Source organism: Eremomyces bilateralis (assembly GCF_010015585.1).
Source record: "Eremomyces bilateralis CBS 781.70 unplaced genomic scaffold P152scaffold_6, whole genome shotgun sequence".
NCBI lineage: Eukaryota > Fungi > Ascomycota > Dothideomycetes > Eremomycetales > Eremomycetaceae > Eremomyces > Eremomyces bilateralis.
This window is the reverse complement of record NW_022985072.1, coordinates 1288213-1314925: the sequence shown is the minus strand read 5'-3', so window position 1 is coordinate 1314925 and position 26713 is coordinate 1288213. Positions and strand designations below refer to the sequence as shown.

The 26713-nt window shown below is 54.2% G+C and overlaps 11 protein-coding genes across 11 annotated transcripts; 5 read left to right on the top strand and 6 right to left on the bottom strand.

The window, feature by feature from the left end:
• Positions 1–18: 18 nt before the first annotated feature.
• P152DRAFT_501863 (uncharacterized protein) lies at positions 19–2189 on the bottom strand (the record flags this gene model as incomplete). Its single annotated transcript, XM_033682323.1, has 1 exon — positions 19–2189. The coding sequence occupies exon 1, from the start codon at positions 2116–2118 to the stop codon at positions 19–21; it is 2100 nt and encodes a 699-aa protein (XP_033535663.1). The 5' UTR covers positions 2119–2189.
• Positions 2190–2906: 717 nt separating this feature from the next.
• On the top strand, positions 2907–4828 carry P152DRAFT_301971 (pectin lyase-like protein). The gene has a single exon (XM_033675090.1). It carries the CDS (start codon positions 3141–3143, stop codon positions 4671–4673), a length of 1533 nt encoding a protein of 510 aa, XP_033535662.1. The 5' UTR covers positions 2907–3140; the 3' UTR covers positions 4674–4828.
• On the bottom strand, positions 4731–5790 carry P152DRAFT_457397 (uncharacterized protein). Its single transcript, XM_033679218.1, has one exon. It carries the CDS (start codon positions 5728–5730, stop codon positions 4984–4986), a length of 747 nt encoding a protein of 248 aa, XP_033535661.1. The 5' UTR covers positions 5731–5790; the 3' UTR covers positions 4731–4983.
• Positions 5791–6062: 272 nt separating this feature from the next.
• Positions 6063–7502, top strand: P152DRAFT_448389 (uncharacterized protein; the record flags this gene model as incomplete). Its single annotated transcript, XM_033678053.1, has 2 exons — positions 6063–6176; positions 6366–7502. The coding sequence occupies 2 exons, from the start codon at positions 6063–6065 to the stop codon at positions 7500–7502; spliced, it is 1251 nt and encodes a 416-aa protein (XP_033535660.1).
• On the bottom strand, positions 7498–8792 carry P152DRAFT_457394 (DNA replication complex GINS protein-like protein psf3). Its single transcript, XM_033679217.1, has 6 exons — positions 8362–8792; positions 8239–8307; positions 8132–8190; positions 7890–8079; positions 7691–7799; positions 7498–7629 (listed from the first exon to the last, which is right to left on the bottom strand). Exons 1-6 carry the CDS (start codon positions 8401–8403, stop codon positions 7562–7564), a joined length of 537 nt encoding a protein of 178 aa, XP_033535659.1. The 5' UTR covers positions 8404–8792; the 3' UTR covers positions 7498–7561.
• A 374-nt stretch (positions 8793–9166) lies between these two features.
• Positions 9167–15491, top strand: P152DRAFT_301936 (uncharacterized protein). The gene is made up of 3 exons (XM_033675089.1): positions 9167–9738; positions 9800–15239; positions 15331–15491. Exons 1-3 carry the CDS (start codon positions 9287–9289, stop codon positions 15391–15393), a joined length of 5955 nt encoding a protein of 1984 aa, XP_033535658.1. The 5' UTR covers positions 9167–9286; the 3' UTR covers positions 15394–15491.
• A 237-nt stretch (positions 15492–15728) lies between these two features.
• On the bottom strand, positions 15729–16362 carry P152DRAFT_472798 (uncharacterized protein; the record flags this gene model as incomplete). The annotated part of the gene is made up of 2 exons (XM_033681181.1): positions 15729–15852; positions 15911–16362. The coding sequence occupies 2 exons, from the start codon at positions 16360–16362 to the stop codon at positions 15729–15731; spliced, it is 576 nt and encodes a 191-aa protein (XP_033535657.1).
• Positions 16363–19157: 2795 nt separating this feature from the next.
• P152DRAFT_393757 (Ctr copper transporter) lies at positions 19158–19841 on the top strand (the record flags this gene model as incomplete). The annotated part of the gene is made up of 4 exons (XM_033676217.1): positions 19158–19205; positions 19260–19447; positions 19530–19676; positions 19727–19841. The coding sequence occupies 4 exons, from the start codon at positions 19158–19160 to the stop codon at positions 19839–19841; spliced, it is 498 nt and encodes a 165-aa protein (XP_033535656.1).
• A 480-nt stretch (positions 19842–20321) lies between these two features.
• P152DRAFT_457391 (putative pyridoxal kinase) lies at positions 20322–21993 on the top strand. The gene is made up of 6 exons (XM_033679216.1): positions 20322–20486; positions 20539–20549; positions 20606–20685; positions 20743–20955; positions 21004–21121; positions 21168–21993. Exons 1-6 carry the CDS (start codon positions 20433–20435, stop codon positions 21859–21861), a joined length of 1170 nt encoding a protein of 389 aa, XP_033535655.1. The 5' UTR covers positions 20322–20432; the 3' UTR covers positions 21862–21993.
• Positions 21994–22065: 72 nt separating this feature from the next.
• Positions 22066–22700, bottom strand: P152DRAFT_433715 (dUTP diphosphatase; the record flags this gene model as incomplete). The annotated part of the gene is made up of 2 exons (XM_033677469.1): positions 22494–22700; positions 22066–22429 (listed from the first exon to the last, which is right to left on the bottom strand). The coding sequence occupies exons 1-2, from the start codon at positions 22613–22615 to the stop codon at positions 22066–22068; spliced, it is 486 nt and encodes a 161-aa protein (XP_033535654.1). The 5' UTR covers positions 22616–22700.
• Positions 22701–23102: 402 nt separating this feature from the next.
• P152DRAFT_457390 (GTP-binding protein-like protein Obg) lies at positions 23103–24903 on the bottom strand. The gene has a single exon (XM_033679215.1). It carries the CDS (start codon positions 24755–24757, stop codon positions 23135–23137), a length of 1623 nt encoding a protein of 540 aa, XP_033535653.1. The 5' UTR covers positions 24758–24903; the 3' UTR covers positions 23103–23134.
• Between the last annotated feature and the right edge of the window lie 1810 nt (positions 24904–26713).

Genomic DNA, 26713 nt, shown 5'->3' with positions numbered 1-26713 from the left:
CACATATAAAATACATGATCATCTCCTTTCTCTTAACATCTCCAACTCCCTCCCTACTCCTTCCACCGCCTCTCTCGCCCTCCTCACCTCCCCATCCTCCCCCTCCCCCTTCCCTTCCATCTCTCTCCCCCCTTTCTCCAACCTTTCTCTTACCACCCCCTCAATCATTCCAACATATCTCCTCCCCTCCTCCTTCACACTCCGCTCCCAGCCCCCCACCCAACCCTCCCACCCCCTCACAAACCGCCTCGCCGCCACTACCGCTCCCAGCCCCGCGATCACGACCGCATCGGTGGCGCGCACACTGGCGAACGAGACGTAGCTGAGGGCGCCGAGGGAGGTGGTGAGGAAGGTGGTGGTGAGGAAGGTGGTGAGGAGGGATTGAGCGCGGCGGTGGAGGGAGGGGATGGCGTGCAGGAGGTGGGTGCGGGAGAGAGGGGGGAGGTTGAGGGGATTGGTGAGGTGGTGTGGGGAGTGGGTGGTGGTGGGGAGCTGTGGTAGGGGGAGGGATTCGAGGGTCGCGAAGGAGGTGGCGGCGGTTAGATTGGTGGAGGGGGGCAGGAGGGATGTGCGGGGGGTCTCGGACGGTGTATCGGGTATGACTTCGGTCGATTTCCCTTGGGCACCGGCCTCGGAATCCGACCATGCCATCCGCCGCGCCTGCGCATTCAGCTCCGCCTCGCTGAGTATCGGCACCTCCGGCATGAGTCCGAGCCGTGTGAGCTGGGCGGTGAGGTAGATTAGCTCTTTTTCGGGCTGGACGAGGTAGTGCCGCGAGACGGCGTCTTCGAGAATCCAGCGGACGTCGTCAATGCGGAGGGGGAGAAGAAGGAGGAGAGGGGAGGAGAGGCGGGAGAGGGGAAGGGTGGTGAGGTGGGGAAGAGCGGATTGGTGGTGGGCGTGGGCTTGGGCGGACCAAGTGGAGAGGGCTTGGTGGAGGGTGTTGAGGGTTGTTGAGTCAATGGGAGGGGAGGATGTGGGGGATAGAGTTGATGGAGTGGTGTTGATGGTATGGAGGGTGTCGGATAATAGGGAGGTTATAAGGGTGTGAATTGTTGGATCGAGTGAGGTCGAGGACGAATCGTTCGTGAGCCAGTCGGAGAGCGAAGTGAGGTTCGAGGCATTGAGTAGTTGAGTTGCCTCGGGAGCATTGGCGACGGATTCTCGTATTGATTTCAACCCAGAAAGGGCGATCTCAGGGTTGACCATCGTTATTGAGGATGAGTTTCCGGCCGGGCCGGGATCTATCCCACGCTCTTTCATGTTCACCACAATCTTCACCATCTCCGGTGGCAGATCTCGGCTATCCTGGGCTAGGACGTATCGAGCATAATTCAGCACATCGTCAAGGTTTTCCAAAACGACAATTGCCCGATGTACCGGATACGTAATCAAACTCGTGAGGCCCGTCGTGGACGTCCGAGTTTCAACAGCTGGCACCAGAATGGCGTCGGTCGGCGTGTCTGACGTGGAGGGTCGGAGGATATCCAGGTTTGAGACGAGGATTTCCAGCCGTTGATCCCTCAATACGCGTGATGAAGAAAGTGTCGTCGGGATCGCACTCCGTGGCGGTACAATATCTGACGGTTCGCCATACCGAATCACCACCGCATTTCCGCTCTGGTCGTCGACCACCTCTCGCTCCCACCCTTCTTCCTCTTTTAACGAATCTGCCAACAGCAACCTCGCCAGCTTCCTCGGGCTATCGGTCCCAGCCGTACCAAATAGAGCAACTCGCAACGCCGGCTTCTCGCTCTTTAAACCGGCAAGCGCCAATTGCAGCCGGCTGATATTGACATAACTCCCAGCATGTGTCTTGAGACCTTCCAGAGCCTGGTAGAGAGGTCGGAGATGTTCTGGTACGGATGGAGGGGCATTGACGGCGGTAACAGGAGCAATTGCTGTGTTTCCATTGGCAGACGCGGTAGAGGAGGGAAACGCGCTCGCCGAACTATAGCAACGATAGTTGAGCGTTGGAGGCAGTAGAGCTCCTCGGGAAGAATCGGCGGGGTTGCGCCATTGTTGTCGGTGGAGAGGCTGGAGGGAGGGTAATTGTCTGGGATATCGAAGAGGCAATTGCCTCCATGGGCGGAGGACTATTCGGCCATAATGCGGCATTGGGTATCTTGGAGACTGTGGCTTCTGGTCAAGATGAAGTTGAAACTTTCAAACATTCAACTTGCTTGGATAGCGCAATTTGTCCCCGTCGTCCGCTAAAATTGGGTGCCTCACACGAGTTGGATTATTGCCTTATTGCCTTAAATATTTTGCAGTTGCAACTCAGTAGTTAATGCAAGATCGATTTTCGTGCCGCCAAATATACGTACACAATCACTCACAGAATGTTTGTGCGTTCAATTGGGATTCAATGTTTTTATCACTCCTTGTCTCTCCTCAAAATCCACGGTATTCATAATGTTCTTCTTTTCCCATACCTACAGTGTGGAGGAGCTTCTAGTCGAACCACTATCTCCGCCTCCTTCCTGTATTCTGCCATCAGTGGTGAAGAATCCCATCATTCTCAACTGCGTCAAGCGTATGGGTAGAGAGCTTGACTTGCAAAGATTTCTCCCCTCTTTTAGGCGCGAAAGATGCCTAGGTATTTTCTGTCAATTGGACAGCGATCGGCAGTCGGCAGTCGGCAGACGTGAACCCCAAGTCCTTAGTGGCTAGTCCTATCATCAGTTCAGTTGTCATCGCATGTTTGACATGATGGTGTGCTTGCATCCGCCTGCATGCCATCGTAGTCTTCGATGGCTTAACGATCGTTTATATTCTCAGAGTCCTTTCTATTGGTGTATAATTTTCGTATTCGATTACTAGCATATCGCAAGCCTGGTTTGACAACAATTGACCCACTTCAACATCCGGGGAAGCTGGTAAGTGGTGATGGAGGAGTCCGCTAACTTGGGTTTACCATTTATGATAGGTAATCTAATCTCACTTGTATTTGTCCGTCTTGTCGTACTCTCGTACAGCGCTTAGACCGAGATAATATCGAGTCATGCTATACTCAAGTTATATCTCCGTATCAAATTACTCTTGCCTTTGAATTATTTATAGGTGCTCGAGTCCGTTTCTCAAGATGGCGTTCATGGTCCTGTCCAGTTGTTCCAAAGCAATCGTAAGATCCCTTCAACATGAAGATTGGAACCATCACCGCCATTTGTTTGGCGTTGGGCCACGCCACGGCGCAAGACGCATACGGCCATCCGCCGCCTACCAAGCCTCAGAATAAGGTGAAGACCTTCCCACCTCAGGGAGATTTCACCGTCAATCCGGACACGCACCTTGTCCTCGAATTTGACAGCCCTCCGGAGATCGGTAACTCTGGACTCATTCGGATTTACGATGTCTTCGCCAACAAGGTGGTCGATACGCTGAACATGAGCATCCCGGCGTCACCGAATCCAAGTGGCAGGGCTCCGACAGCCGATGGATCAACCACATCTCCACCCCCTGCAGATCCCAATGATAAAAATCCATACCAGGTCAACATTATTGGCGGTCTGGATTTCTATTTCTTCCCAATCATTGTCCGTGGCAATGTTGCGACTATCTACCCGCATAACAATGTGCTTAAATACGGGAGGGTGTACAAGGTGACCGTCGACCCCGAGGTGTTGAAGGCCTCAAAAGGAACGTTTGACGGTTTCTCGGATCGATCACCATGGATCTTCTCGACCAAGTTGTTCCCCCCATCCCTCGAATCAAAGCGCTTGACCGTGTCGAATGATGGACGTGGGGACTTCAACACCGTACAGGGGGCGGTGGACTTCGTTCCGGAAAATTACGCTCAGCGCGTAAATATCTATGTCAAGGACGGGAACTATGAAGAGCTCATCTTCATCCAGAATAAGCGGAACCTCGTCATCCGTGGCCAAAGCCGTGAGAAGACCATCGTTGGATATCCCAATAACAGCGCCTTCAATCCGTCTCGCGGAGGCCCATCTAGACGTCCTGCTTTTACCCTGTACAACACCACGGACATCCAACTCAGCAGCCTCACCATTAACAACTACTTCATCGGCCAAGCCGAGGCCCTCCTCGTCCGCGGTGAGCGGATAATCATCGACCACGTGTCCCTCAACGGCTCCGGCGACGCCTTCACCACCTACGGCACCATCTACTTCGTCGACAGTAGCATCATCGGCCACGGCGACACAGTCCTCGGCTACGCCGCCGTCTACTACCTCCGCAGCCGCATCGACTCCATCGGCCCCTTCACCTGGACCCGTACCCCCGAGGGCAGCCACGGCAACGTCTTCGTCAACTCCACCCTCGCCGCCATCGACGAGCCGCTGCCGTGGACCGTCACCCCCGAGAACCCCGCCGGCCAGAAGGTCAAATCGGTCTACGGCCGCCTTCCGAACAACGGAAAGGGGAACACGACGGCGAACTTCCCCTTTGCGGAGATGGTGCTGATCAACACGAAGACGAGCGGGGTGTCGGCGGAGGGGTGGGACCCGATTCAGGGGCCGCCGTTTGATACGAGCAATGTGAAATTCTGGGAGTATGCTACGACGGATCTGGAGGGCGTGCTGGTGGATACGTCGAAACGGCACAATGTGTCGCGGCAGTTGAAGTTGCCGAAGGATGCGCAGATCATTCAGGATTATAGCAATCCGGCGTTTGTTCTGAATGGGTGGACTCCGGTGGTGGTGACGGAGTGAGATTGGTAGTCCTGGTCAGCCGAGATCGGCCAATGTAGCACAATTCCATAATAGGACCTTGGGTTCATGGGATTTTACCTGAAATATAGACAATAATGCGTCCCATCTTGTTTTACGCAATGATATGAATAGTCTTGTCCCACGGAAGATTCTCATGAAGGGGTTGATACATATGGAAAATGCTAGATGCTTATACAATTCACCCGTACAGAAACGTCCTGTACAACAAAGTTATGAGCCGAGCTTCTCCAGTTGCTCTCTGGCGCCCAAAAATTCACTATGGCCGTACAGGCGTATACGAAACAATCTCTCATACCCCCTCCGTCCACCCCGCCTCCTCCAAACTCCTCACTGTCAACTCCCCCACCCTCAACACCGTAAACTTCATCTTACTCTTAACATGCTTCGTCTTCCTCGTCCTCTGCTTCTTCTTCTCCACCACCCGCATCGGCTCACTCTCCACCCCCATCACCGTCGCCCTGCACACAAAGAGCCGCTCATCCACCCACTGCGCCGTTGCTCCCTCGGTTTTCGGCGCGCTTCCCGCTTTCAGCGCGTAGTCTCGCGAGCCGAGGACGGAAGCACGGGTCAGGCGGAGGACGTCGCCGGGGGCGACGCCGGACATGTGGAAAGGAAGGCGGAGGGTGTCGCCTTGCGTGAGGAGGTAGGGTTTGCCGTGGATGTGGGCTTGGATGTAGTAGGGAGGTTGGGAGCGAAGGAGGGGAAGGAGTTGGGGGATGGATTGGGAGGTTTCCTTGGGGGTTGCTGAGCTCGGTTCCGGGGGTGATGCTTCGGTCGCGGCAGGTGGTTGTGCTGCCGGAGTCGAGGTCGCGGAGGGTTGCTTCGCGATGGTGGATGTCGGCTGTTTGGGGAACGGGGGAATTGGTGGGAAGGATTTGGCGGGTTTGGTGGTCCGCGTGTTGAGGGCAGAGAGGATCGAGGATTCCGGGTGCGTGGAGTGCGACGTAGTGGTGAGGGTAGCTCGACGGGCGGGATGGTGGAAGGATTGGAGGGAAGCGCGGGAGCGCCAGAAGGCGCGGGAAAAGGACGAGGCCATCGCTTTTGAGAGAGTCGAGCGACTATAAGTGGTGTGGTTCCATGCTCTTTTGGTGTTGGGTAGATGAAGGTTGTGGTGTGATAGAGGGTGGACTTTCGAGTTTTGATACGAAGCTTAAGAGTCAAGATTTCCTTCAATGGACGATGCGCAGGGGTAGGATGTCGAAGTGGAGATTCACGTGACTAGTATTTATATTGCTTTCGACTTCCGCTGATCTCTTCTCCTCCTTCACATTTCAACTCGGAGGCAACAGCTGACAATCATGACTGACGAACACTAATGCCTTTTCATTTCGCTACTTTTAAGTTTTAGCGGATTGCAATAATATCATCATGGGTTCCACACTCGATGAAATCGTTCGAGGCTATTCGGCCTTGAACGAGGAGATGCAGGTTCTTTTCCAGGAATGTCGTGCACTCCAAGCAAAGCTCGACGGACGATGCCCGGTAAGCGTTGAACATTCCTATCGTACTTATATACCCTTTGATATTCTATGATGATCAAACATAGCTCTAGATCGCTAGCTGTACGCAGCGGTGACCGACTACACTTTACACACTCTCTGATATAATATCCTGCCGCTGAAATTTCCATGCAAACTTCGATGGAACCGATCACTGACGCTGCATACTTAGGTCGGGTCACAAGGGACCCCTTCACAGCCGGCTGATATCGAAGAGCACTTACATAGTCGAGGGGGGTGTATCGACAATAAGAAAGAGCCATGTCAACGATCATCGCATGATACCTGCACGAACTGGTTGTCCGTCCTCCTAGACCACCCGGATGATACCCGCAGAAAGCGAGCCTTGGACATTCAAATAGCAAATAATCTCATTGACGGGATGAACAACGCCGCCCGCTGTCCCGTCTCGGGGAAACCCGCGTCCCCGAAAAATAATGCTCAACCCGCTATCGGATGTCCCTTCGCGTCGCGGCAATCTAAACTAACCCTCCCATCCGCCCATATCTCTGCAAACCCCGCCGATGCTAGCTCTGCCGTAGGTGACCCCATCGCCGCCGAACTCGGCACCGCCGCGCCCACCAGCATCCCTTTCTCCTGTCCCTCCGGCTCGGGCGACAGCTCCACGGCGGTGTGCCCGATTCGGTATCTCGACCTCCATTCCCCGGAGGAGATCGCGGAGTACTTCCAAAAGCACAAGCACGAGATCCCGCGGAGCCACGAGGTGTGTGTGCGGAGGTATCAGACGAATTCCGACAGCGTGCGGCGGCTGGATGCGAAGTATGGGAATATGGTGAGCATGATCCAGGGGCTGAGCGTGAAGCACAAAGATCTGCTACCACCGAAAGAGGAGGAGGAGTTACAGATGGAGGCGAGCGGGGAGCGGGTGCAGCAGTGGAGTGAGGAGGTGCGCAAGCCGGAGCGGAGGGATGGCTCGGAGGTGAAGGATGGGAGAGAGCAGCGGTTCGATCGGCCGCTGCGGGAGGTGCGGTTGGGAGAGTCGCCGACGCGGCCGTGGGGGGTGCCGATCCCGGTTGAATATGAGGAGAAGGCGGAGGCTCGGCAACGGGAGGAATCGAAGGGCGCAGATAAGGGTGGATGCCCGCTGGGAAAGGCAACTGAAAAGCTCGCTTCGGCCGACAAGCCAAACGGCTTACATGCTGTGGTTATGGACGAAGATGGCCAGAAGCTCCTTCAACCCCAGCAGGACGACGGGGCGAAGCGGCCGCAGATGATCTTCAACGGACCGGTGTTCTTCGGTTATTCTGCCGAGCAAGCTCAAACCATCCTCCAAGCTCTCCAGAAATGAACGGTCTTTTCACGGACTACTTGCTCGACACAATTCCCGCGCCATCCATTAAAGATAGATTATTTCTTCTGCATCCCCACCAGCCATGCCCGGACGGCTTTGGCGCCTTCATGCGTTGCACGAAACACTATCTTGCATCAGATGACTGGACCATAAAGAGAATCAAGATGGGAAAGTGGTGCACTTACAGCGCCGCTCATTCTCGTCCAACCCCTGCAGAAACTCCGCCCCTTCCCCGAGCGCTCCGCGCGGATTATGCGCATGGTCCGCCAACTCCTTCGCGCGGAGTTTGAAGGACTAGTCAATGGATCATCAACGTCAGCCATTCGGATCCACATCACCCAAGCTGCATTCCAGCCCATCGTGCTCGGATGGGATGCGACTCACCTCCGTCAACAAATCACTCAACTCCTCCTCTTCAAACAAATCCAGCATCCGCGTGCCTAAGTTAAAGAAATGCGGCGCCAGCGACCGCAGCTCGACGGTGCGTGGGTCGGCGCGGAGGGCGTTGGTGACTTTCTGGGAGAGAGAGTCGGGGAGGTCGAGGGTAATCATTCCGGGTTTGGTGCCGGCGGGGCTGTGGTTGGTTAGCGGGAGGTAGATAGGAAATACTATGTTATGAGCATTACGTGATTGCGAGCATTTGCGCAAGCCACAGGGGGAGCTCGAGTTTGGTGCCTTCTTTTACCTGTATATTCGTCAGAGAAGAAATGGAGGATGGGGGATAGCAACGCACTTCAGCACCAGGGTTGCCTTCCAGGTGACCCAATCCAGGAACCGTCAACTCGAAGGTACACGGTACTTTCTATTTCCCAAAACTTAGCATCTTTTCTCGTGATGGGCATGCGGGTTGGCTTGCCTGTGCATCGGTCAAGATGGCGTCCACATCGTAGTAAGACATTGCGGATGCGGTGAATCAGCAGTTCAGCGCCGGTTAGGCTCCGGAATTACGTGTAGATTCGAATCCGAGGGAGGCGGCTTCGTCTGACTAAATCCTCCAGATTAAAAAGGTAGAGGATTATGTTAGGAGCCGATTTCGCCGTCAACCCGCGACGCGTTCTGGGCTTCCGCCCTGGTCGTGTGCTCTGGTCTCGTCTGCTTGCGTATTGACGTTGATGCCTGAGCTTCTCGAAAACCTCAAATAGCGGCTCACGCCCCGAACAGCCGCTCGTTCTTTGATTTTCGACCGATCTCTTTCTCTTTTTCGCTTCGGGTTCTGCGGATAAGCGCCGACTGCAGGTGAAATATCCAGAAGGGTGGTTCAACTGTGCCCTCTGTGCAGCGAGAGTTTCTGTGTTGGGAAATACTTTGCTGTGAGAGGTCAGTTGTTGAGTGACATTAGCATCAGGCAGTCTTGCTGCGGTATTGCCTCACTGCCTTACTGCCTCACTTTTGGACTCCTCCACTGGACGGCACTGGTACAGAACTGGAAGCACAGAAGTGGCCATAGCTCTTTCCCCTTGCACTTGAAGCACCGCAGTCCAGCGTACACTGCAGTAACGAACGACACATGCACCTGCTGCTGTTGTGATTACTGCTACCATTGATCACACTGCATCCAACCCACCATCTCACCGTCTCAAAGCCTGATCGCTCCTTCCTCTCTTCTTTCTGGAATCCAATCAATACCTCTTCCCTCACCATCCGATCCGGATTCCCCCATTCAATCCATACTCTTGTCCACATCTCCGGACTCTCTCATGCAGTCCGAGCTGTTCTGCCTACACACACACCACTCCCCCGACAGCTCCGCAGTTGAGTGAGGTCCACGACAACGGCAGACCATGGCAGGAGCAGATAGAATAGCTCAGTTGGTGAGCACATACTCTGGCATAGGCTTAAACTCCGACATCTCACGTGCCACCTCCCCCGGAGGCAACCCGCACGATGCATCGAACGTTCCCAACGGCCTCGATCGCCCCAAGGAGAGCCGATCGCGACCACGGACGTTTCCGTACTTCAAGCATCTTCCCTATCCGACCGAGACGACCAAGGAACACGAGCAGAACTTGAACACCATCGTCGAGCATCTGTATGTCGCTGTGTCGGCAGGGGATTTCGCCCCTGGTGCGACCCATTGGACGAGGGAGCTGCGAGGATGGCTGTCGTTGAAGTTCGACTTGCCGCGAGACACGAGGGTGAAGTTGGTGAGGTTATATTATGAGCTGGCACTGGCTCCGGGGTTGGAAGTGTTGACGGCGGAGAGATTCGCGGGCACATTTATGACTCTGACAAAGTATGTTGACATCCTATCGCTCAGCCTTGCCAGCGCCCAAACTGACTGACCATCCGTCCAGACGAAAACACTACCTCCGTAACGGAAAAGACCTCACCCTTGACTGGCGTCCCCTCTTCAAGGAGCTCAAAATCTTCGTCCTCCCCAATAGCACCGGTGGCTCGTCCAGCGGCGCCATCCGCCGCAATGTCCGCACCCTCAACAAGATGTGCACCTTTGCCCAACTCTACTTCGACCCGCGCGAGATCCCCGCCATGCTCGAGGAGTTCCTCCCGCACTTCACCACCTCCTTCACCGAGGGCGCCTTCACCGTCGTCGGCCTCCTAAATCTGCTGTTTCCCACCACCCCGGGCCCGAAAGATCGGCCGGATCTCCAGCCGCAGCATTACATGCCGACGTTCTTCCATCTCTGGTCGCTCGTGAACCGGTCGCGGGTGTTCGACATGCATTTCTTGGACCTGCTCTCCCGCCTCGCGAGGGATTGTCTGATCACCGAGCATCTTCCCTGGTCGCAGCATGGCATCTACACCGAAGACCAATCGAACCTGATCTTCACGGCCATCTTGCGGCTGCTGGAGATCCCACTCGTCCAGTCCTCGTCGCCGTATAGCTCACATGTGGATAACACGTCGGGGTTGGCGGCGCTCCTAGAGCGGGATCCTCGAAAGCATCCCATCACGCATAACATCGCTCGATGGATCGTGATGTCCCTCTCCCCAGCGTGCCTGGATAACGAGCGATCGATATTGTCGAATTTGGAAGGACTGATCGAAGCGGTGGAAACGTATTTCCACCCCTCCAATTCCGGGAGCTGGACGCGCTCGCTTTCACAGCTTGTATACTACCTGACCGACTTCTTCGTCATGCGCTGGAACCGCGAGCACAGCGGCGAGATGGAAGTCCCGGAAGGCCGCCGGCTGACCGACGAGGTGAAGCGGCGCTTCGTCCTGTGTCTGCGGGAGGTGACGTTCATGACCATCTTCTCGAAGAGCCATGCCGCAATCTCGTACGCGCTGTCGAGCTTGCAGAGCCTCGCGTACCTCGAACCCAATCTAATCATCCCCGGCGCGCTCCAGAGGATCTACCCGGCCCTGCAGGGGTTGGTCGAGGTCCATCGCACGATTTCGTCCATCCGAGCGCTCCAGATGCTCGCGAAGGTCATGGCGCGCACGCGAGGATATCGGTGCCATGTCATGTCCCTATTAGGGCTCTGTCTCCCCGGTATCGATCCGAACGATTTGGAGAAGACGTTGCAGACGCTGGCCTACATCCAAAATGTGAGCTACTGCATTCCACTCTGCGACCTGACGAAAGAGAAGCCCCACACGGATGAAAATATTCCGAACGGCGAGGAGAATTCAGCGTATTCGACCGAGGATTCGGAAGGTACCGCGGTGTTGTGGGTTCAAGAACAGCTACAAAGACTGGAAAAAGAAGGCGGGGATATCGAGATCGACTATGAGAAGGAGATGACGCCGGAACAAGAGGAAGCGATCCTCCGGTCTTCTACGATGGGACTCGCGGAGTTCGTCATGCAATTCATCGGCCGAGTCTTCACCCTCCTTGAGAATCTACCAGACTCATCCCGAGTTAAGAGCGGATCGCCAGAGGAGAGCGTCGTCAACACCCTTCCGGCGACCTTCACCCCGCTCCTCGCAACTCTCTCCCCCGAGCTCTACGACATCGCGCTGAACAAGATCGCCCAGTTCGTCAGCAACCACGTCATCCACCAAGCCCGCGACGCCATGGCGTTCATCTGCAATGCCCTCGTCAAAATCAACCCCAAAAAGGCCCTCGACCGCCTCCTCCCCACCCTCATCGCCGGCATCCGCACCGAGATCGATGACAACGGCGCTGGCTCCACCCGTACCACGGGATCCGAGGTCCTCCCCCGCGACCGCGCGCTCGTCTGGAATATCAGTCTATTAAGCATGTGCGTGGTGCACGTGGGAGACAGCGTGCTGAAATGGAAGGACGAGCTGATCGGGATCGCGGAACACATGCAGAAATCCTGCAAAGGGATTCCGACAGTCCACATCTCGAATTTCGTGCACCATCTGCTGCTCAACTTGACGGTGACCTACACGATCGATTTCTCGATCTACGAGAAGGCGGAGTTAGAGCGCGGGTTGACGCCCGCCGATTGGGGGAAGCTTCCCGATAAGCAGAACATGCAGATCAGCTGGCACGTGCCGAAGGCGGCGGAGATCGAGTTCGCGATCGAGGTGTTTCAGAACGAGACGCGGCATGCGCTGAAGTCGTTGACGGCGTTGACGAGCGAGAATCCGCCGACAAAACGGGATGGCACGGGGAAAGATTGGAGCGACGAGGTGTCGCGCCATCTAGTGCTTCTGCGGTTGATTTTGTCGGGAATTTCGGTCCTCTTCGATCCGGCGCATGAGATCCATGAGATTGAGGCCGGACATGGCGACACGGACTTACCGAATGGGTCAACCGACATCGTCATGAAAGATCCCGCAGCGGAGGAGCCGGAAAGCGATGCGAATGAGACCGAGGCGAACTTGGGTGAGGCGGAAGATGAGGAGGTGAAGCCGACGTTTCAGTATGAAACGGGATACTCGCTTGACCGGGAGGGAGACCAGTATAAACTGATCCACCAGCTCCGAAGGGATGTCGGTGAGACACTGCATCGGGTCCATGTGTTCCTTTCGGAGAAACAGGAGGATGATGTGGCTTGCTTCAATGCGTTGTACACGGCTTACAAGTCGTGGTTCGTCGATGTTGGCATCGAGAGGTCGGCTCATGTCCTGGATCGTGTGTCGAGGCTCTACTCGGCAGATATCCTGCCGTTCAAGTTCAGTGGAATACGGAAGGAATATCCCAGGCCGCTGCTAGCAAGACGAGCAAACGTCTACCACCTCCAACGACTGAGACACAACGCCAACCCCCGCCTCCGTACCAAGCTCGACGAGATGCTCCTCCTCGATCTCGCCAAGTCCAGTGTCTCCCTCTACACCGACATCCGCCGCACCGCCCAATCCGCCAACGAAAACGCCGTCAAATGCGTCATCGGATCCCGTCCCCTCGTCGTCCCTCCGCTCCTCGACACCCTCGAAACGGCCATCGCCGCGCAAGACTACCCGCGCATCAAGGGCGTCATCTACTCCCTCTTATTCGGCTCCCTCGCTAAGACCATCAGTAAAGACTGGCGCTTCACCCCGCGGCTCATCAAGTGCTTTGTCGAGGTCACCGGCGTCGACAAGCCGTCCGTGCAGAAACTCGCCGCGAACGCCGCGTTCCCCATCATGGACATGGGGAAGCCCACCGATCGCATGGTCATCGTCGACGCGGATATCGTGAAGGATCTGCTGACGACCACGGACGCGGACGAGCAACACGTCGAGCGCATGACGGTGAAGATCCAGCGGCGCGGCGACAAGATCGCGGGTAAGCGGCAAAAGATCGAAGGGCGCAAAGCGAAGCTCGCGGCCGAGTTGCTCGAGGTCGCGAAGACGGCGCACTGGAAGAAAGCGTCCCGCGCGGCCGCCATCGTGATCAATCTCGGCATGCGGTTCGAGTTCATCGCGAGCGAGCCGCTCATCGAGATGCTGGCGAAGGGCGCCGTCGACCAGCATCCGAGCCTGCGGTCGCTATATTCCGGGGCGCTGCTAGCGCTGTTCGGGCTCGTGCAGACACGGGCAGTGGCGAAGCACAGCTACAAGAACTGGCTACTCCTAAAAGAGGACGTGCCGGATATGGTGCAGGCGCCGACGAACTCGTCGGATCCGCACTGGACGGAGAGCTTCCTGAAGCGGTTCGCGCAGCCGGACGTGAATTTCTACATCGATTGGGACCATTGCGGGTGGCTCGTCTGGGAGAAGGAGATCACCGGGTTTCTGCCCGATCGCCCGGCGCTGGAGTTCGACGACGTGGAGGATAAGGTACGGAAGACGATCGCGAAGCATCTCGATCGGGTGTGGTTCTCGACGTACTTCTCATACATCAAGCAGGAGCCGCGCGATCCGCACAGCGACCGGTTCCGCGTGTCGTCCGCGTACACCCTGTCCGCGGCGTTCGAGCTCGTGTTCGCGGGTCTCACGACTGCAACATTTGCGGATATCCAGGAGCTTAGCGGCACGGTGTTCGGCGACGGCAGCGACAAGCACCAGCATCGCGCGACTGCGGAGATCATGGGCGGACTGATCTCATGCGCGGACTACCTACCCAAGGAGCAGAAGGTGGAGATCTGGGAGTACGCGTTCCCGATCGTGCGCGGCATCCTGCGCGACGGGCTGTCGCCCGAGACGTCGTCGTACTGGCAGACGTTCCTGCACGTGGCATTCCAGTCGAAGGATCCGCGTCGGGCGTGGCCGCTGGTGGACTGGTTGGCGAGCTTCAAGCTGGACATGTCGTCGAACGCAGCGTTCAAGGAGAGCTCGAAGATTCAGGCGCTGCAACAGTGCATTCTGGAGACAGGGTGGCATTTCCAGCTGGAGAAGCCGATCCTCGAAGATTTCTTGGCACATCTGGATCATCCATATAAGGGTGTCCGCGAGGCGATGGGGCAGACGCTAGCGACGATCTATCGGACGCGGTATCATGAGTCGTATCCTAATGTGACGGCGTTAGTGAACGCGCAGAAAGAGGCGGGGTCAATTGGGTTACAGCCATATAAGCCCACCGAGGAGTTCACGGCAACCATGAACGACATCTTCGAGCGCCTGCAAAAGTGGCGGGCAGAGCGCCAACCGGGACAACAGTCGCCGTCGTCGTACACGCAAGGCGGCAAGACGGTGCTTCTGTGGCTGGACTCGGCACTCACGTCGTTCGAGTGCACGGAATTGATCCCGTTCATCCCCACGCAGCTGACGGTCGAGCTCCTCCACATGATGGACATCAAAGAAGATCAAGAGCTCCAATCCCTCGCATACCACGTCTACAAGCAAATCGCCAACGTCCCCCACCGCGCGGGCGAAGACGGCCCCTTCATCGCCTCCCTCATCTCCATCGGCAACACCGCCTCCTCCTGGCACCAGCGTCTTCGCATCCTTATCAATATCCAAGTCCTCTTCTACCGCGAACTCTTCCTCATGTCCCCCGCCCACCAGCAAACCCTCTTCGATAGTGTCTCCGCTATGCTCCGCGACCCTCAATACGAAGTCCGCCTCGGCGCCTCGACCACCCTCTCCGGCATGATCCGCTGCTCCCCAATCGCCAAGCGCGACGCCGTCGTGAAAACCCTCAAGGCCCGCTTCTCCGAGATGCTCGCCGCGAATCCGCTGCCGAAGCGGAGGGTCCCCGGGACGCCGACGCCCGCGCAGGCGCAGACGACCATCGGGCGGCACGCGGCGGTGTTGGGTTTGGGGGCGCTGGTGCAGGCGTTTCCGTACCATAGTCCGCCGCCGGGGTGGTTGCCGGAAGTGTTGGCGACGTTGGCAACGAAGGCGAGTGGAGATGGAGGGACGGTGGGGAAGAGCGTGAAGGGGATTTTGGCGGATTTTAAAAAGACACGGCAGGATACGTGGCATGTGGATGTTAAGGTGAGTTTTTTCCCTTACTTGTTTTCATCTCTTTCTTTTTTTTTCGTTGCGATATTGCACTTTGGGAATTGGAACTAACGGGGTTTTATAGGCGTTCGAGCCGGAGCAGCTGGCGGATTTGGAAGGCGTGTTGTGGAAGAGCTATTTCGCGTAGACGGAACTGAATCATACATATCGTTTTCAGGGTATTGGGACCGTTTCCAGTTCGAAGCCATGAGTAGCATTAGGCGATGGAGGACGTTACGGTAGGATGACGGAGCTCGCTACGGTGTGTAATTCATTCGCGGGGACGTGTGTAAGCGGCGAATACCCGGTCGTATGTATGTGATAGAGGCGGCGTAGGATTACACATGTGGGATAGGATCATGTTAGAGTCGCATATCAATGGCATTTCATTCTGCATAACTGCACTCTATGTGTCCCCGTCAATTGATCGATGGGCGGCACTCCATAGTGTGGAAATCTCCGTAGTCTGGATATTACCGAATCTTACTCCGCTCGCGGCCATGGAGTAACGACTTCCGAGCCGTACTTCTTAGATAGGAATGAGGAGGGATCGTTCGACTCAGCCATCAGAATTATTCCAGCGTTCAATGCGTTCAAGGTCGGGTATCTAACAAAGTCAGCAAAAACCTCCGAGGACGTGACGTCAATATATCCGACTCGCATACATCCTGCTTCGACCGTAGTAGCCACTCAACCCATAATCACCCCGCGTCTCGTTCACCCACCAGATTCTTCCGATGATAATCCCAACGCTCACGACAATCGGCCCCAGCAGGCGGCCATATGACCGAGCCATGAAGGATAAAAGCGAGACGGAGGGCCGATACACACTCGGCGCGGCGCCCCCGTGCCAGAGCTCAACGTCTCGATTTCTTCGACGCGCATCCCTTGGATCACACCGGAAGGGCCACAGGGGCCCTTTGGGAGAAGAACAAGCCGGATCAGCGCACCCTCTCTGAGATGTAGGATGAGGACGAACAGGTTGCGGGAGGGGAGCTTGTGGGGATAGGAGATTTCGAGTAAAACGGGGGGTTGCGTCGTAGCAGGCGATGAAGATATCCTTGACGAGGCAGGGGTTGTGCAGGTAGTCGAGATTGGATGAGGAGTGGATGTCCATGGTGCTAAGGTAGTTTGATGGTGAACAAGAAATGGACGGTGGGATCAGTCGGCTCAGTGGGATATATAGGGGCATGCACGCTGCGGTTGATAGAGGGGCATACTACTGTCTTATTACAACCTTTGGTTGCTACACAAGTAAGGGAGAGTTCAGAGGGAAGACACTGGCAGTTAGAGGTAGGTCATTGGAATTAGAGGTAAGACACTGGAAGTAGAGGCGAGACATTGGAAGTAATGATAATAATATTTCGCGAGTTCGATTTGGACAGTAGGAGATCGTCAGGTTTGCTGGAAGAAGAACCGTGCTAAGTCCCAATGACTTTGAAAGGTCAGGGCGAACACAAAGGCGGCCAGTCTAATACACCCAAAATAATGCATGGGTTGGTAGTGTGATATCTTACTTGTTTGTAATAAAGACGGTGACACTATCACACTCGAGATGTAGATCGGAGCACGCGTGGCTTCTCCGTATTGTCATCGCCAGCGTCTAAAGCACTCCCTCGTCTCTTCCATTTAGGTTTCGACCTGGTGGCGAGTGTTGGCAAGCGTGGACTCTGCTCATTGTTTTCGCCAACGTCTAAAGCGCTTTCTTGTTTCTGCTGTTTAGGTTCCGACGTGACGGCGGATATTGGCAAGCGTGAGCGCAAGAATGGCCACAGTTGGGAATTTGGGTGTTCGGGCATCCCAACCACCATGGACGGGGACCAATTCTCGGCTTTCACAGGTTGTCCGTTTTCATCACCGCATGTACAAATCGGCGTCTCTCTTTCGAAAATGCCAATCCTAGTAGACTTTTCGAAAATGCCGCTGCCCAGAGGACCGTGTTGATGAATCCCATCCTCATGAAACTTTCGGGAAAAGAAGTTCTTGAACTTGGCCAATGTCATTTCCCTTCCCTCCGGGAAGCATACTACGGCTTCATATGTCAATTGACGGATGATCGAGAACCTGAATTCCTATTAGGTGCGGGTTAACGGTTGGCTTAATATCCATGCTTACAGGAATAACCGTCCAGTCGTGTCTATCTCATATGGACGGTAAACCACAGCACTTGCGTCTTGATGAAGGACACGATTCGACTAACAGTAGTTCGTCTCCAGACCGAATGAGGGATCAATGGCGAGGCGCACCCGCCTAGCAGCCGGTGACTATATACATCGGGCGACGTTCCCGCGTTACAGTCGAGTACTAGTCGCAGGGGACGTAACGTATCATCATTCCGGTGAATATAGGGGCGTGAGGACAGGAATAAGCAACGATTATCGCTAAGTCGAAAGACGAGGCGGAAGCGATCTTGTCGATATGAAGAGTGATCGGGTTCTCTAACGTCACATGACAAGGCGACAAGCTCTTCGACGCCGCGGTGGTCTTGCCCTAGAGATTCATAGCAAGCGTCGAATTCATACATCGCGTGGACGGGGATGAATCAAGGTAAATAGTAGGGACTTTGGGTACTGTTTGAATATATCAATATTGACTACAGTGGCGGTGCATGCATTACACTGTTATGGCAATTGAGAGCAAGTATAGGTATCTTGAGAGTAAACTAAACGTGAGCATCAATAGGAAATGTGATCGTGCCTGACGTTACGGCGCCACTACTGTATGGTTGGTTGACGGGAAGGAGCGAGGTAGGCCCTTATTAAATACTAACGAGTAGCTATTCGGTCGACTGAACTAGACATAATAAGAGTGATGAGAAGATAGCATGTGAAACATTCATGAAAACCACCAGAAAAATCCAGATACCGAGAGAGGACGGAGGACGCTCACTTGCTGACTTGTTCTAGTCGATGTCGGAACTAGGATGATAGAAAAGGACAGTAGAATAGAGGACACCATGTATACGCTTGTGAGATGGTTGCGCAAAAGTAAATACTGCAGTTAGACATCTAGACATGGATAACGAGGCCAAGTCAACAGATGATGACTGATAAACAAACAAATTGCAGATAGGAAGGTGAACTCGGTGACTAGGAGACATATGAATCCAGGGCAAAAGCAGTTTCGATTTATATCCCCCAATCTACCAATCCAGTTGTATGTGGGTGGCTTTGGAGTGTGGTGCATCAGTTTCGCATCATGTTCTCAAGTTTCGACACGCAGGCCGGGTTTCTCTTGTAAAATGTGTACGTGGGTTCGAATCCTGTGTACGCGGTTTCGATTCCAGGGGCTAGCATCACATAACAAAATCGGTCCTGAATTAGTGCCTTGAGTATTTCTCCAGAGTGCCATAGAAAAATAATTCGTAAACCTTCGTTTGGGTTTCAGGGTCACTACCGAGGTGGACAAGCTTTTGCTTTTTCGTATGTTGACATATCTCACTCATTTGGCTACCTCCTTCTAGGTCAATTCGACCAGGGACTTCTGTTGTACTAATAGTAGGTGGTAGGGACAGACTTAGATACCTGGGAGGACTGTGGAAAGTGGACATAATATTAGAATCGATGTGTCATGTGACAAGCCCAATTTGTGAACCCCTTACAAAACTTGCCAGCAGCAATAGATCTGTGTACATAATCGTACATCCACGAAAAGTGCTTCAAAGAAGTCAAGTTAGAGAGGGAGATAGAACTTAGGGAGGAGAAGCTTGATATACGAGGTCCGTGCACCATCATCACTGTCGTCTCACGTCTGACTCGTCTCGTCCGCCTCATCGGTCGTCCGATCACAACATGCATCTCGAATGATCCCTTAACCAGCTCCAAACCATACCACTACTAAATACATTAGTTTCCTGCTCTACTACCTTCTGTTACTGCATCTTGACAATCCGACGACCTCATAAATTTCAAAATGGACCACGGACACAAGGGACATGACTCGCCCATGTGCAGCATGAATGTAAGCCCCCGCTTTGTTTGTCTCCCCCGCCACCTTTGACAATCCATAATATAGATGCTGTTCACATGGGACACAAACAACCTCTGCATAATCTTCAAAAGCTGGCGCGTCCACAACACCGCTTCCCTAATCGGCGCCCTCGTCGGCGTCATCCTGCTCACCGCAGGCTATGAGCTTGTCCGAGAGCTCGCGAGGAGATATGAGGCACGATCGGAGCGGCGGATAGAGGCTTTACATAGTGAGTGGACACCGCTCGACACTGCCTTTGAGCACTTCTCGAGAACCGCGACCCCCCTCGTATTCTTTAGGACGCCCCGTGCTGAGACAGTTGTTCCTCTCCGAAGGCGATCCTGATAACGAACCGCGCTCATTCCCGTGGCTAGGAAGATCGGTTGTGCAAGAAGAGAAGAAAGCGAAGTTGGTCAAAGGGTTATTTTATGCCGTGCAAGTGTTCTACTCGTTCTTCATAATGTAAGTGGGAATGGCAATGTCCTACGGGATGGGTCGAGCTGACCGTTCAGGCTTCTCTTCATGACATACAATGGCTGGGTGATGCTAGCTGTTGCGGTGGGCGCATTTCTTGGCTATATGGCTTTTGCCAGCTCTTCATCGACGAAGTCGGTTGCGTGCCATTAAGCATCGGAGTAGCATACACTCTCTGATGATTGACGATTTGGAAGCGACTTCAGACTGAGACCTATCGAAGCGTGATGGGTGGAGTTGGGTGCATTGGTATACAGTATTTCCTTAAACTAGACTGATGAGATATATTTCTGCCATCTTGTAGGGGCTTGAGGCTATAGGAGTTAGTAGTTTCAATGACCATCGGTCCTAAATTGGTGGAAACGTGTAGCAGGAGTTCGCCTGATGGCTATCTCTGCTGTCCTAGCCATTCACTGGCTACTAAGTATACACATGCTGAGACTTAACTCTATTACTGTATTGGTGGAAATCCCTCAAGAACTTCCTCTCTCTACCCGTGATATTTCGGACCACACTCTCGGCAGGTGGACCGAGAATCCCAGCATCGGCCGATCGGCTCGGCCCGAACCCTTCGTTTTTCTGTTCGATGGAAGTGTGACAAAGATGGTAAGTGCTATTCGACTCATCGACTTCCCAGGTTCGGCGAGGTGATATTTCCCTTAATATTTTTAATGCTGGCCTTTGGAATTTGTTATACATACTCCTGATAGATTAACGGGTCATAGACCTGAAAGTAAATAGACGATGTCCGCCCTGACACTGGTGCCGGAGACCAAGGTCCTGGCTATCGCTAGCCATGTAAGACAGCGCCGAAAGTATATATCCGCTTCGGTATATTAACAGTTTGCAGGTCACCTATGGGTGAGAACTCAAATACCAATTGCCATTCGTAACGGCTCTGACAATGTCGTTCTCAGCTACGTTGGAAATACCATGGCCACTTTCGTTCTCCAGCTACTCGGCTGCGAAGTCTCCGCGATTAATACCGTCCACTACAGCAAGTATCCGTCTCCACGATGTGCCGGGGATAGATCTAACGGCGTCTTCGCTATAGGCAATCATACCGCATACAAGCAAATCAAGGGAACCAAAACCTCCGCAGAGCAAATAGCAGAGCTGTTTGAAGGCCTCAAGCAATCCCACCTCGATGATTTCGATGTCTTGCTGTCGGGATATATTCCTAGTGCCGAGGGAGTAGCGACCGTCGGGAAGATCGGACGAGAACTCCGGTTACGCTCGATGATGAATCCTGGGTCCTTTTTCTGGGGTACGTATTGAACCTGCGTCGACCTGGTGCTGAGGTTAACTGAAGGAGTGATGGACCCGGTGATGGGCGATGAAGGCAGGTTGTACATCCCAGAAGATGAAGTACCCGTCTATCGGTCACTGCTACGCGAAGCAGACCTGATACTCCCGAACCAGTTTGAAGTCGAGTATGTCTCACATCTCCCGTCTAGACGTCCAAGTCTAACCATATAGACTTCTCTCCGAGTCCACCATCAATTCCATAAGCGATCTCACCCAAGCTGTCGAAAAACTCCACCGAGAGTACCAAATCCCGCATATCATCATCACCTCTCTCCGCCTGAAGGATGGCGACTTATCCACGTTGACATCCGCACGAACCACCCCCTCTCACACCCCGCCCCCCTCTACCGTTTCCTCAACCATGACCATCGTCGGCTCCACCGCCAAATCGGACCACACCCCCCGTCTCTTCCGGATCGACATCCCCGCGATCCCGTGTTTTTTCTCGGGCACCGGCGACATGTTCGCCGCGCTCACCGTGGCACGGCTGCGGGAAGCGGTTGCGCACGCCGAGCCGGCGATCACGAATACCGCGCGTTGGCAATCGCCGGATGAGGTACCGGCGACGGAGTTGCCGTTGGCGAAATCTACTGAGAAAGTGCTTGCGAGTATGCAAGCAGTGTTGGCGAAGACGTATGAAACGATGGAAGTAGAGATGGCAGCATGGGATCAGGGTATCAATAGAGAACAGGGGATTCGGGAAGAAGGAAAAGCAGACAAGGAAAGGCATTTGGCGAAGATGAAGGCGAGTGAAGTGAGGTTGATCCGGAACCAGGAGGATTTGAGAAACCCACCCCACTTGGAGAAGTTCAAAGCGAGGGCTGTGGAAATGGAGGAAATAGAGGCTATGAAACTTGGCGTGTAATCGTATTGGATTGTGGGCAATCAACACCGAGGTTGTTTGGAGCTGAGGGGTTGGAGAGCCTCCGAGAGAGGAAGGACGATGATAAACTCATACCCATGTACTCCTTTGATCTATATATGCTCGAAGCACCTAGACTTCCTTCGCCGTCCCCAGATACTCCTTCCAAAACCGAAAAGGCATGTCATACTAAAAAGCTAAGCCCACCTACGCCGCCGCCGGGCCATTCCCCCCAAACCCCCCGGTACTCCCAAACCCACCTACCCCCCTCACCGTCTTCTCTAACTCCCCCACCACCACCACCTCCGGTGTCACGATCCTTTCTACCACCAACTGCGCCAACCGATCGCCCTCCTTGACCTCAAAGTCTACGTCTGAGAAATTGAACAGCAGGATCTTCAGCGGCCCGCGGTAGTCGGCGTCGATCACCCCCGCGCCGACGTCGATGCTGTGCTTCACCGCGAGGCCGGAGCGCGGGGCGACGCGGCCATAGGTGCCGGCGGGGACGGCGATGGCGATGTCAGTTTCGATGATGGCTTTGCCGCGGGCGGGGATGATAGAGTTTTGGGCACTGGAGACGTTAGTCTATTGTTATTGTTGTTTGATATTTCGGTGCCAATTGAGAGAAGACGTACCCATAAATGTCGTAGCCAGCGGCGAAGGCACTGCCTCGTGTCGGGGCGCGTGCTTTGTCTGAGAGAAGCTGCACCTGCAGCGGAGGACAGGATGCTGTGATCTCGGCGGGAGTGGCGGCCATGGTGTGATGATGGGGGTAGAGGTCGAGATGTATCGGTGCGGTGAGAGGCGTTGGTGTCGCAGTACCGCTTGAGTTGGCAGGGCCTAGCATTGGGTTAGTGATTCCAATTGATAAAATGTATTCAAAACATGATGCCTGAGTTCCGAAAGAACTCACGGCTATAGGGGGAGGATTCTTACCTGGTTGAGTAGCTGAATGGCGGTCTGTTGATTTGACTCGTTTTGGATTTGGAGATGCGGGTAGGGAGGGAGGATCGTGGATGATTGCGGGTGCCGGAGTCACTGTTTCTGTGCGATTGACGGGCTCCATCTTGAATGCGAGACGAAAGTGGATTTTATATGCGGCGGCTTGTCCAGGCAACTGATCCGCACGAACTGTCGCGTGTTGGACGCGTTGTGCACATATGGTCTGTATCGGCAGCTGGATTACCTTGATCCGCCTCATTCATCAGGGATGCCAGCAGCACGAGAATCGTGTTTGGGAAAATGTTACTTGCTCGAGTGAGTAGGGATGCTTCTATTAACTATCTAGCAAGTCTAGTACAACCTCTGGTATACGATCGATACCCTCTCCTCGAATGCCGCTAATCGGAACGGCAACTGGACGTCTTCTCCATGCATTCTGCCGTCTGCTTGGGTGCTTCACGTCCCCTCTCGTGAGCGCCGCCAGATACTCCTGTAGCCGCTGATAATTGTCTTCCGTGCCTGGCAAATCCGCCTTCGTGGCTACCACGAACCATGGTTTGGATGAGACCGGAGGGAGAGGTAAAGCCGGCAGCTCTTCCTCGAAGGATGGGACTCCCTCGCCATCGAAACTTAAATCTGATACAGACGGACGCCATTGCTCGTGTCGTTCTTCGGTTTCGGTATTGAAATCCGCATCGTTCCGCATGTCGTACTCGCCCACTTCAACCCAGAGCGACTTGAGCGCTTGGACTGCGTCGCCGGCAGATAGGTCGATGGTGAAGGCGAGAACGGCAGAGCGTTCGACATGACGCAGGAAGTCGAGCCCCAGGCCTTTGTCTAGGTGTGCATCTTCAACCAGCCCAGGTATATCGGCGATCGTGAAGCGTGTTCGGACATTTCCCCCCTTGGTAAGGTTGGGCGCCGTGGGTTTGCCTTTCAAGTCATCCAGAATGACGGTTCCGATGTTCGGTTGTAGCGTCGTGAAAGCCCAACTGCCCACTCTTGCGCGGCTGTTGCTGAGTGCTCGGAGGAGGGTGCTCTTCCCCGCGTTCGGAAGTCCCACGAGCCCAACATCTGCCAACAACTTGAGCTCCAGCTGGAGAAGAAGTCGCATACCGTCGCCCCCTTTTGTCGCGAACTTCGGCCGTGGAAAGTCGGGCGATGTGAAATGCGGGTTGCCCACACCCCCAGATGCCCCCGCCGCCAACAGCATCGGTGTCTCCATATGCTCGTCCAGATCCAGCCGAATGGGTGCCGGTGGTTGCATCATCACCAAGGACGACTTGGTCACCGGCGGCAGCTCGGGGAATTCCGCGGTTGCGAAAACAGACGTCGGCATCCCGGGATAGACCAGCCATTTCTCCCGCCGCTGCTTCGTCTTCTCGTCGCCCTCCGCATGCTTCAACCGGTACCAGACGTGTTCTGCCTCGTCCATCGGGTCATGTCGCCACATCTCGCGAATCACCGTCCCTACCGGCACGGTGATGAGCAGGTCGTCCCCGCGCTGACCGCCCCGTGCCTTCCCCTGCCCGTTCTTCCCGCGCCCGGCCTTGTATTGTCGTTTTCGTGCGATCTTATGCAACGACGTCTCGCCTCGGACCGCCTGGATGAAGATGCTGCCACCGCTGCCGCCATCACCGCCATTGGGCGGGCCCTCGGGTATGAACTTCTCGCGTAGGAAGGAGATGCACCCGTGCCCGCCGCCGCCGGCATGCAGGAGGATGGAGCATTTGTCTTGGAATGGGGTTAACGCGTATGACTCCGGCGGGGGGTTTAGCCGCGATTCTTCGTATCCGCCATCGCCATTTTGAGGTGCCGGGACCAGAGTCGACGTCCAGCGACGGATTCTTCGAGAGGAGGATGGAGATGTCTGAGTTTTACTGGGTGGTAGGACGATTTGACGGGTACATGCCACGGCTTGAGACAAGAACCCGCTTAGCCCACGGACGGACAGCATGCGATTCGATTGGAATCGAACACCCAAGATCTCGTGCGATTGAACGCAAGTTAGCTTGGGGGTCCGAGATCCTTTGAGTCGGGAGAAGGTTGGTGGAACTGGAATGTTAATATCCGGAAGTCATGAATGGTGGAGGCTGGAGATTCCAACCAACTTTATAGTTTAAATATTAACTAGTTACGCTAATTGCGGAGTACGGAATCATTAGAAACGGATTCGCAGGACTAGTTACCACTAGCCACAAACAACATAGCGTAGCCGACGCTACGAGCCATGATCCTTGATAGAAACAAACCGCCACCTATCCTCACTCGGCTGATCTCTCAGTATTGGTTCATAAGGCTGACAGTTTCCCGATGCCTAATGCAGTGTTTATTTGATATTGAGCTTCACCGTCATACCTCCGAAATTTGAAGAGTCGACGATCTCTACAATAGTACAATGTAATTGGGGACCTTGTCTCGAGAGTCTCATTCTGCGACGAAAAACCGACGGAGACGACATCGGAGATCTTCCTGTTTGCCTCGCTACAGATGCAATCCAGTGGAGGCACGGCAGAATATATTTTATATAAGCAAGGCATTTTCCAAATCAACATATTAATACTATTTTGTCAAATGTCAATACAACCAAGGTGATCGTGTTGGCAAATGTTCATTCAAATACAATTTGGCTACGCATCTTATGATCATCGCAACAGACCAGCTCCAAATTCAAATTTGTAAAAGAAAACTACCTTCTCCTTTGCCGGCACCACGCAATATTCCTCAAGCGTAAAAGTATGCTTTATATCCCACAACTCCACCAGAGAACTGATATAGGTTTTGAACCACGCAGGGTAGGGAGGGTCAAAATTATTTTGATCAACGAACGGTTCGTCAAAACCAACATCAACTACTTTAACCCAACGGTTGTCGTCGTTTCTGTGTCTTGGTTTGGCTTGTTTCCAATGCTTCGGCTGCGCCGCTGTCAGACTGTCCAATGACTCTTCGTTGACCAGTAGGCAAATATTCCATGACCAAGGTTTAGCCTCAGTCCCTTCAATGGGCCGTGGATTAAACGTGATAGATGCCGCATGCTCTTTACTGTCGTTAATAGAGGCATTGTTAAAAGCATTAGCATCAGATATAGGCACCAGGCGGAAGCGTTCGTAGATGTGTCGATTCGGCATATCGTCTAAACGCTCTGGAACGTCCGGATGCCCTTCGGCCTCGTTAAAGGCGGCCTCGTTAAAGGGAATTCCCCTCTGTGCCGAAAAGATCCCGATTCGTTTCCACTTGTCCGTAACATCATGGAAAACATCTTCCTTCACAGCCGCTCGAATACGATCTAAAACCCTGTCACAAAGCTCTTCTGACCCAGGTGTATACACCGTCCTGCCTCCCATTAGTGAAAAGAATTCTGGAGACGGACTGACGTCTGTCCGACTTAGACCTATTACCTGTAGATATAGAGTCCCCAGAATTGATCCGGACGGTCAAGATGGTCGTCACGGATAAATCTCTAGGTCCATCGGTTGAATTCCTCCTAAGGAAGGTTCCTCCACCCTATATAGTAGTCGGGATGCTGCTGCATCCATTGGACCCGCTCCCGCATTTCCTGGCTGACTGGTTCGGTGAGATCTATTGGTGAGATCCATGGGTGATCCAAAGGTACAAGCTTCCTGTCCTTCACCCAGTCTGGTAGGGGCTCCACCTTCGAGGAAACATAACGGACAGTTTCCTATTTAAGCGGTCAACGCTGTGATGCAAGGTTAGTTAACGTACTACTAACTACTACTACTCAGGGATTGTCGCCCGGATCGCGACGCATTCCCAGAGTTCACCCAGCTACCCCCATGTTGGTCCTCTAGATCGCGACGCGTTCCTATCGACATGGGGGTAGCTGGGTGAATTCTGGGAATGCGTCGCAATCCGGGCGACAATCCCTGAGTAGTAGTAGCAGATGTAATAGACC

Excerpts from the sequence above, each read along its gene's own strand:
- P152DRAFT_301971 (XM_033675090.1), top strand. The coding sequence starts at position 3,141 with ATGAAGATTGGAACCATCACCGCCATTTGTTTGGCGTTGGGCCACGCC.
- P152DRAFT_457391 (XM_033679216.1), top strand. The coding sequence starts at position 20,433 with ATGTCCGCCCTGACACTGGTGCCGGAGACCAAGGTCCTGGCTATCGCT. Across the intron at positions 20,686-20,742 it reads GATTAATACCGTCCACTACA|GCAATCATACCGCATACAAG; the intron begins GCAAGTATCCGT and ends TCTTCGCTATAG. Across the intron at positions 20,956-21,003 it reads TCCTGGGTCCTTTTTCTGGG|TGATGGACCCGGTGATGGGC; the intron begins GTACGTATTGAA and ends TAACTGAAGGAG.
- P152DRAFT_457394 (XM_033679217.1), bottom strand. The coding sequence starts at position 8,403 with ATGTCTTACTACGATGTGGACGCCATCTTGACCGATGCACAG. Across the intron at positions 8,308-8,361 it reads CCATCTTGACCGATGCACAG|AAAGTACCGTGTACCTTCGA; the intron begins GCAAGCCAACCC and ends TTTGGGAAATAG. Across the intron at positions 8,191-8,238 it reads AAGGCAACCCTGGTGCTGAA|GTAAAAGAAGGCACCAAACT; the intron begins GTGCGTTGCTAT and ends ACGAATATACAG.
- P152DRAFT_457397 (XM_033679218.1), bottom strand. The coding sequence starts at position 5,730 with ATGGCCTCGTCCTTTTCCCGCGCCTTCTGGCGCTCCCGCGCTTCCCTC.
- P152DRAFT_301936 (XM_033675089.1), top strand. The coding sequence starts at position 9,287 with ATGGCAGGAGCAGATAGAATAGCTCAGTTGGTGAGCACATACTCTGGC. Across the intron at positions 9,739-9,799 it reads ACATTTATGACTCTGACAAA|ACGAAAACACTACCTCCGTA; the intron begins GTATGTTGACAT and ends CCATCCGTCCAG. Across the intron at positions 15,240-15,330 it reads CGTGGCATGTGGATGTTAAG|GCGTTCGAGCCGGAGCAGCT; the intron begins GTGAGTTTTTTC and ends GGGGTTTTATAG.
- P152DRAFT_457390 (XM_033679215.1), bottom strand. The coding sequence starts at position 24,757 with ATGCTGTCCGTCCGTGGGCTAAGCGGGTTCTTGTCTCAAGCCGTGGCA.